At 53.8% G+C, this 9,610-nt stretch overlaps 1 protein-coding gene across 1 annotated transcript; it reads left to right on the top strand.

Moving 5' to 3' along the window:
* Positions 1–3,730: 3,730 nt before the first annotated feature.
* On the top strand, positions 3,731–7,761 carry LOC136522023 (cytochrome P450 734A4-like). The gene is made up of 5 exons (XM_066515806.1): positions 3,731–4,151; positions 4,274–4,497; positions 4,622–4,872; positions 4,961–5,366; positions 6,885–7,761. The coding sequence occupies exons 1-5, from the start codon at positions 3,836–3,838 to the stop codon at positions 7,383–7,385; spliced, it is 1,698 nt and encodes a 565-aa protein (XP_066371903.1). The 5' UTR covers positions 3,731–3,835; the 3' UTR covers positions 7,386–7,761.
* Positions 7,762–9,610: the final 1,849 nt, after the last annotated feature.

Raw genomic sequence — 9,610 nt, 5'->3', positions numbered from 1 at the left:
TAAAACTAGTTTTGCAGATTAATCGCATAAGTCGTCAACTTTACAGAGAAGCTTTTACCCGAACCATTCGAATGTACCTGTCGATTCAAACCGTTTGAGGCATCACGTACGGGAACCAGGCGGCGGTGCGTGATGAGCAGGATGACCTCGTTGACAAGGAGGCGTGCGCGGCTGGGCAAGGGTAATCGTGCATGCAAGGCAACGTACATGTGTCTGCACGACAACGGTGTGGATTATTGAGCGCAGCGCCCAACGTTAACCATACTACACCTGTAGGAGTAGTTAACCTCATCCAAGGCCGAGTGCGGCAAAGAGGCCAAGAACGACGAACAGGAATGAATGTTCCTCGCAGCAGGACAGCGGCAGCGGCAAGCAACCGTCGCCGGGTTCGCGCGCCGAGAGGCCCCGAACCCGAGCATCGTGCTCCTCCCGCGCCCGGCAGCCGGCACCGTCCCGCGGTACACGCGGTCCGTCCTCGCGCCGGGCCGTGCAGTGGCCGCCGCTGCCGTTTTCCAGATTCCCAATTCCCAATTCCAATTCCAATTCCAATCAAGCTAGCGCGCTGCGTGGCTGCGTGCATGCGGTGCGATTGTGCGAACGAGACGAGACGAGCCGACGACACGGGCGCGCCTGTCCCGGCCGGCCTGTCTTTCCGTGCGCGCCCGCCCACCTCGTTTCCCGCCGGGTTCGCCTCCACCCGATCCGGCGGCCGCAACAAACACACACACACACTCCCATCATCCAGCCAGCTAGAGCGGCTGCATGCTCATCTCTCAATGATGACCCCATGCACGCACGCAGGCACCGGGAGTCCGGGAGCGGTTAGTTGAGCCGAGCGCGCCACGTTGGCCGGGCTGGCACTGCAAGGGGCAGATCCAAAGGGAGCTGCCAGGGCTACGGCCTCTAGCAAGCTTGATTTCTTCATTAGACCATGATTACTCAGTCTTAAATCATCATTAATCTCTATTTCTAATCCTAAATCTTTATTATTTAGTCATCTCTTTATTCCTATCCTGCATCCGTCACCTGCAATCACGTGCGACATGTCGCGCGGGGCTCTTTCCCTCATCAACACAGACTGCACTGGCACCCCGTACGTTGACTCTTCGGTCTTCCGAGGCCAGAAACCCAAACAGAAGCACGTCATCATCTAGGCCTTATTTGGATGCACATATATTCATCGCAATCCACATATGTTGAAGTAGATTGAGGTGAAATTGAACTAAATTACATTCCATTCCACTTCGACACATGTAGATTGAGGTGGATACACATGCATCCAAACAAAGCCTTATAGTATACCTGCATGCTCTGGAGGCTAAGCTTGGTAGAGTCGAGTGGTACACTAGCTTAGCTTAGCAGTGCCAATCTGTTATATGGACGAACATGCGAGGTGGCAGCTTGATTCTAGCGGTTGCCCACGCTTTGCCAACGTGGACTCCATGTGGCGCGTGGGGCACCGATCGCCGCCATCCGCCGCGCGCAACCGCCCTTCGCCTGCCCGCCCCAACCTGGAAAAAACGTAGCGCTTCTCTCTGTCGTCGTACTACTTGTTTTCCCCTTGGACTAAGGTCCCGTTCGGCTTACCCCATATCCGACTTGTTCGGGTTCTTTTTTCAGCTGGAACGGTGTTTTCTCTCACAACATTTTAACTAGAACAGTGTTTTTCAGCCAAAATTCAGTCAGCCAAACGGAGCCTAATTATGTGCTTGGACTTGGACGACATGACACCTCCGACTATGTAAGCTTGTCCATCGCCTAACAGAGTTCGCGCACGATCAGAAAAAAAATGAACTTTGTTGGACTACTAATATGTGAATGTGATTAATGAGAAACTCGACACATATTTGTGGTATGGGAAAAAACTAACTGCGTATTTGGTATGGCGTTTACTGATCTCGTCCGGCATTGGTGGACCCACAAACACAATGGGCTACGATTGACTGTGTATGAAAGCACTTGCTAACAAACAGATGGTTGTTCCACGTCGTGAACCAAACAAAACTGTTACCTTCAGTTATACAATTAATCGGACACCGCAAAACCAAACATGTTGTAACATGCACATGGATTATATAAAAATATCATAATATATATGTACTCCCTATTCCCTACGTTTTAAATTATAAGTCACTTTGACTTTTTTTTATACATCTAATTTGTTGTGTATCTAGACCTATATTATTTCTAAATGTATAGCAAATTCAATGTATCAAAAAAAATAAAAACGATTTGTAACTTAGAACAGAGTGAGTAGTAACATACTCCTTCCGTTCATACTTTTGGTATATAGATTATGCTATGTATCTTCTTCTTTTTAGCAACATTATGCTATGTATCTAGACATACGTTATATCTATATACATATCAAAATTTATGTAAAAAAATTAAAGCAACTTATAATTTTGAACGGACGGAGTAACTAACAATTAGTTGTACCTGTTTAAATATGAAGGAGCTAATTATTAGCTACTCACTATTAGATCTATTAATCCAAACATGGCCTAAGCATAATGGCAATAATTCTTGAAACACAATAAGTATAGAGGGTGCAAAGTTGCATCGGGTGGGTTTTAATTTCTTCTGTTTGTAACCGTAAGAAACCAAAGGCCAACGTGAGAGCTTAGCGTGACTTGGACGACATAATGAAGAGGAAATGTGGGCTCTTACAGGGATTGCTTGCTGGCACTCCTGACTTTTGACAAAGATTTGTTCGTCTTTAACCGAAAAAAGTTAGAAATTGACATGTACATACTTGGCACGACGAAGAGACGTGAATATATATACAACGATACTTTTTCCATATACTGTAATCTTCTATTATTAGTTAGTATCCTCGAAAAAATATAATGCTCTTGTAGTAATAACAAGTTTACTAGCTTTCTACGTAATGATATCGTTCCACAGCAAAATGAATTACAGCATTTTTTTCAAAAAAAATGTACGAAAAGTGTCTAGTGTGTTTTCTCTGTTTTTTTGGTGATCAAATAGGGCATTTCCAGCGCTGCCTGGGCACCTCGAGATTTCTCGTAAAATATGTATCCTAGTTTAATGTAAAAAAAAAGGAAACATTATATATTTACATGTACATTTTGGTCACTTTAAGAATCTCAAGATCATGTTTAGCTATAGGAACATATACATATATATACATGAGATATTTATATGCAGATGTCGACCAAATGACGGACATGGTTCAGACGCAAACATCTGGAGATTCTAAAGCAGTTGCGTATCAGCGTCGTTGCAGTACAGCCGTTGTTGATCTTAATTCAACGAGATAAACGGTCAGGTCCGGGCGTTCCCAACCAACTCACTAATTTTCAAATCCCTTTATCATCATTACTCATTAGCAGGTCAAGACAATCATGAAGCGCCATGACAAATCACACACCGAGATGATAAGTAGGTTAGAGGAGGAAGACAACTTGTTCATGGCAGATCATCAGTACTTCATCAGCATCACTTGCGTACAGAAAAACTCCTGGCCCTACCGCTGAGATGCCACGTCAGCCGGCTGACATGGTCAAGCGCATGCAGGAAGAGGAAGGGGAAGGTGCCCTGTGCCCAGCAGCAAGCTCAACAGCCCAAGCCCACATCGTTGACTCCTCTATCCCTTGGTGGGGCCCAGTGTCGCCGGCCGGCCTGCCGCCGCTGCTGCTTGCTATATAAACAACCAACAGCCTCCGCTCCCCGCCCTCCTCACCGGCTCACTTCCAAACAGAGAAAACCGCTTTGCTCTGCTGTAGTAACCAGGACACGCACCACGAAAACAGGCGCCGTGTTTCCTTCGTGTCTCGACAGGCACAGGCAGGGAAGGGAAGGCGCGCGATCGATGGAGATGGATGCGGAGGCGGGACGGTGGTGGACGTGGAACGCCGCGGCGGTGGTCGCGGCGGGGGCGTGTCTGCTGCTCCTCATGCACGTGGCGGCGCGGGTGGCGGACGCGCTCTGGTGGCGCCCGCGCCGGCTGGAGGCGCACTTCGCGCGCCAAGGCGTGCGCGGGCCGCCGTACCGCTTCCTCCTGGGCTGCGTCACGGAGATGGTCGCGCTCATGGCGGAGGCCGCCAAGAAGCCGATGTCGCCGCCGGACTCGCACGACGCGCTCCCGCGGGTGCTCGCGTTCTACCACTACTGGAGGAAGATCTACGGTACGCACACGCATGCACCTAGATAGGCGTCGAGCTCGTCGTCGTTGGTTCGCTTGTCCAGCTCTGGAACTGAGTGATATATTAATGGCGGTGGCGGCTCCGGCTCGTGGGGGCCCATGCAGGACCCATGTTCTTGATATGGTTCGGGCCGACGCCGCGGCTCACGGTGGCGGACCCGGAGCTGGTCCGCGAGGTCCTCCTGACACACGCCGACGCGTTCGACCGCTACGAGGCGCACCCCGTCGTCCGGAAGCTCGAGGGACATGGCCTCATCAGCCTCCACGACGACAAGTGGGCGCTCCACCGCCGCGTCCTCACCCCGGCCTTCTACCCCGACAACCTCAACGTACGCGCACACCGCTCTGTCTCTCTCTCAGTTGCTTTAATCTGATGATCGCTGTCGGCAATCAATGGTGGAGCGACACTGACACGTGCCCTGTCGATTGATCCCTTCCCTTCCCTTCCCGCAGCGGCTGGCACCGCACGTCGGCAGGTCCGTGGCGGCGCTGGCGGAGCGGTGGCGGGCCATGGCCTCCGCCGCCCCCGGAGGCGAGGTGGAGCTGGACGTGGCGGAGTGGTACCAGGCCGTCGCCGAGGAGGCCATCGCGCGCGCCACGTTCGGCCGCAGCTACGACTCCGGCCGCGTCGTGTTCCGCATGCAGGCGCGCCTCATGGCCTTCGCCTCCGAGGCCTTCCGCAAGGTCTTCGTCCCCGGGTACAGGTTCGTTCGTCAAGCACGTACGCCTGAGTTGTGCTTGTGCAGCTGCAACCAGATCGAGGATTTAATCTGATTCGCGCCTCGATCGCAGGTTCTTGCCGACCAAGAAGAACCGGCTGCAGTGGAGCCTGGACAGGGAGATCAGACGGGGACTCGTCACACTCATCGGCAACCGCAGCCTCGAGGCCGCGCATGACGATGACGCAGCCGAACTGAACGACAAGGGAAGCAACGGCTTCCGGGACCTGCTGGGGTTCATGATCAATGCCAACGACAAGAAGAAGAAGGCGGCGCCGGCGATCCCCGTGGAGGACATGCTGGAGGAGTGCAAGACGTTCTTCTTCGCCGGGAAGCAGACGACCACCAACCTGCTCACATGGGCCACCGTGCTGCTGGCCATGCACCCGGACTGGCAGGAGCGTGCTCGCCAGGAGGTCCTCGCCGTGTGCGGCGCCGACGAGCTCCCGTCCAAGGAGCACCTCCCCAAGCTCAAAACGGTACGCACCAGCTGGCTCCCCGTTGCACATTTCTTTCAGACTTTTACCTGTCTGCAATATAAAAGATGGTCGCGATCTACGTGCCACTAAAAAGTTCGAAAGCACCTATGTACCATGACACTTTACTCTTTTTTTTTTTTTGCCTCCCAAGCCATTCCGTTCACCTTCTGTTTGATTTTTGTCGTTTGCCAGCTCTGACACGTGGGCCCAGTCAGTGAAAATGTTCAAAATGCCCTTCCATCAAGGCGTAAACTGCTCTCTATATTTTTCCCCATCGGCATCTTCTTCCGACCGCGCGGCCCTCTCCGCGATGCGCCGGCCTCCTGACTTCGGCGAGCCCAGCTCCCCTCTCCCTCTCACATCCGCGATGCACCGGCATCTGCGATGCGCCGGCCTGGCACCGATGCGCCGGCGTCTGCTCGGCCAGCGTCTGGTGCCTACCCCGAGCCCTGGGCCCGACGCGCCGCTGGTCCCTAAGAAGACGGCACGCGGTCGAGGCATCGCTCGCAGGTCGCAGCTCGCGCAGCGCGGCTCCGGCGACCAGGGGTCGAGCTCCACCAAGCAGTCAGGTCGCGCGCCGCCCGCCGAGCCTCCACTGGCGCACTCGTTGGTGACCATGTCGCGCCCGTGCTTTGCCAGCTCCTCCTCCTCGCCACGCTCGGGCGGCCTTCCTCCCGCTTTGCGTGTTCCTCGCCCTCGCCGTCTTTGCCATCTCCGCCCGCTCATGCCACGCCGCGCGGGTTCCGACCGCGCCGTCGCGCTGCTGGCCTCCCCCGGCGCCGTCGTCTTCGTCTTCGGGTTGTCCGTGCCCCGGGAAGCGCAGGGTCGGGGCGGCGCGTCCTCGGCTTGAGGCGGCCTTGGCGCGCGCAGGCTTGGGCTGGGTTCGGTGAGTTCAGGTGGGCAGGGAGCTCGCGGTCGGCGACGCGGCCCGCGTAGGAGCGCACGCTGTTGTGCAACCATCGCGCGCGTCGGTCGCGGTGGAATCGCTAGCTGCCGTCAGTGGGCGCACCGGCGATGGAGGCACGAGGCAGCGAGCGGCTAGGCTCCGCGCCGACCCTGACGTCTGCGAGGCCGGCTGCGCCCCTGGCCTCGGTGCCCACGCGGCCGGCTCCGCCTCTGGGCCCGGCGCACGCGTGGCTCCCTGGCCTCGGTGCACGGTGGAGGACGGACGAAGACGACCGGCGGAGGAAAAGAAAACGGGCATGGTCAAGGAGCAACGTGAGAGTATTTGGGACTTTTTCCAATACATATTGACACCGTTAGATGGAAAAGTAGACGGAATGACTTGAGAGGCAAAAAAAAATATCATGACACATAGGTGCGTTCGAACTTTTTAGTGGCACGTGGACCGTGACCATCTTTTATAATAACACACAAGTAAAAGGCTCCGTTTCTTTTCTTTTCAAACCAAACAACCAAACATCTGCGGTCCCTTTCCCCGGGGGCATTTCGGTAACTCCGCAACGACAAAAAGTCTCACTTTGTTTGTTCCTCCTCTTCCTGTTGTCTCTCTCTCAGCTGGGGATGATCCTGAACGAGACGCTCCGCCTGTACCCGCCGGCGGTGGCTACGATCCGCCGGGCGATGCGCGACGTGACGCTTGGCGGCGTGTCTATTCCTCGGGACACGGAGCTGCTGATCCCGATCATGGCGATGCACCACGACGCCGCGCTCTGGGGCCTCGACGCCACGCAGTTCAACCCGGCCCGGTTCGCCCGCGGAGGCGCGGCCAAGGCGGCGGCGCACCCGCTGGCGTTCATCCCGTTCGGGCTCGGCCCGCGGATGTGCATCGGGCAGAACCTGGCGCTCCTGGAGGCGAAGCTCACGCTGGCGGTCGTGCTCCAGCGGTTCCAGCTCGCGCGGTCGCCCAGCTACGTGCACGCGCCCACGGTCCTCATGCTGCTCTACCCGCAGTACGGCGCGCCGGTGATCTTCCGGCCGGTGCCGGTCTCGTCGCAGCTATCCGCTTCTTCAGACGACGGAGCATCGACGGAGACGGTGGGTCCACGACCATCCTGATGTGATCGATGTCCAACATACGCCATAGTACCACTAGTGAGTAGTGTGATAGGGAACAGAAGAGCCAAGGAAACCACTAACAAAAAAAAGCTTGTCCTGTCGTGGCATGGCCTGGCCGGTGGCGGGACGCCCGGACCGGACCTCCCTGCTTTCTGGGCTGCCGGCCGGTTAGTTGCCGGAAATGCCCCGTTGCCCGTTGGTAGACTAGACCGGAGCAGAGAGAGTCTTGGACTTGACGATGGCGTGGAAGAACACCAACCAACCAACCCCACATCTCCTTCCGTGGATTCTTTCTCGCGTGTGTGTGTGACTGTGTGTGCAGCAAGCAGCTACCAGCGGCGTCCAGCTATGCATATGTATGTGTACAGGCTTATTTGTTTGTCTATTTATATATACAAAAAAAGGTTTTGTAGATGGGATTGATGGGGAGGAGAAAGTCCAAAAAAACAGCGCAAAAGGAAATGGGGACGGGATCGATCGATATTTGTTCGCGCTGCGTCGCACGCGGTATTCCATTCCGCCCAGTGTTGTGATCCGCTACTTTTTTGCGTGTGGTCGGCGGTGCGTGACAATTCGATGGAGAATCCGCTGGGTGCTACAGGACCGCGCCGGCCCTTTGCGCTAGCTGTCTCGCTCTCGCTCTCAGCCGCCAGATACATTAGATAGATGCTAACTGAAATCTCCTGTAGCCGGCCGGTGTATCCGTATTAGTACACACACCATCGCGTGGCGTCGGGTGCCTCGTCGCCAGCATGCATCATCTCTGACGCCCATAAGCACTCCCAGCAGCAAAGTCCCCTCTCCTCCAGCGAGCTCCACGCCTCTACAATAGCTGAATCCATCACTGTCGAGTGTCCACCGCCAACATGCTAGCATATCTGATATATGAGTAACGGGTCCTGGGTGCACAGCATTGTCGGAGGATTCTCGGTGCCGGCACTGGTGGATTACCTACACCTATGGGACGCAGTTGACAGCACCCAACTCACTGATCAGCCTGATAAAACGATCTGGCGCTGGACTGCTGATGGCACCTACTCGGCCAAATCCGCATATAACATGCTCCATGCGGGATCAAACCCCCTCCTCGATCACAAGCTGATTTGGAAGACATGGGCTCCATTGCGAATCAAGATTTTCCTTTGGCTAGCCTTCAAACGCAGACATTGGACCGGGGGCAGAAGGGCCAGGCATGTTCTTGATTCTTGAAGCTAGGGAACTATGCTACCTCTGTGATTAAGGCCAGGAAACTATTGATCACATCATTGCGGCCTGCCCATTCTCCAGAGAGGTTTGGTTCTACGTCCTCCGGGCTCTCGATCAACAGCTACCACACGCAGTGGCAACGACGATAAGCTGGTGACGGAGACTGTGGTCCCTCTTCAACGGTGATCGACGCAACGGCTTGGACTCCCTCTTCGCGCTCGTCTCATGGCAACTGCGGAAGGAGCGCAACGCAAGATGTTTCCGTGAAGCCTAAGCGCCCATCAGCGACCTCCTCCAGATAATCAAGAATGAGGCGGATCGATGGATTCAGGCAGCTGCGGGCGGCCTACGAGCTTTGGCACAGCCCTAGCGCACGAGGGACTCAAACAAGATCAGGGTCTGTTGTCTTCAAAATGTAGCGCGTTAAAGAAAAACTAACGGCCGGGAGCGGCACTCTTGTATTATAAAATTTCTTCTTCTAATACAATGATATGCACACTCGTGCATATTCGAGAAAAAAAATATCGCTGATATACCATCGTTTTGACACATCCACTTTTACCTTACTAGACGGCTATCCTCTGCAAAACTCAAGTGACAGCGCCCTACTAGCTGGCTTAAGGTCATCTTAAGTGGACAGTTTCATGACATTACTTAAAAAAATATAGAACGATCCTGGTTACAAATAAAAATAGGCTGACTCCGCCCCAAATTCAGAGTCAGACACATAGTTGTCAAATACAAATACAAATACAAATGTGGATGATCCTAGTTACAAATATGAATAAGGGTGTGGCAAATACGGATGAGTCGAATACGAACATTTCTTCAAATATTGAGTAAAAACAATATCTATATACGACACGTATAGCGGTCATTCAAGCATTGCACGGTTCCAAATTATTCTTAAAAGAAGCAATATGAATATATCGGTTGCCCAATAGCATTGGCATGACATACCAAAGTCTATTGTTCTAAACTTTGACTTAATTTATATTAAAAAGTACTAACATTCATGA

Source organism: Miscanthus floridulus, chromosome 18, assembly GCF_019320115.1.
Source record: "Miscanthus floridulus cultivar M001 chromosome 18, ASM1932011v1, whole genome shotgun sequence".
Lineage (NCBI taxonomy): Eukaryota > Viridiplantae > Streptophyta > Magnoliopsida > Poales > Poaceae > Miscanthus > Miscanthus floridulus.
This window is presented reverse-complemented; position numbering and strand designations above follow the sequence as displayed.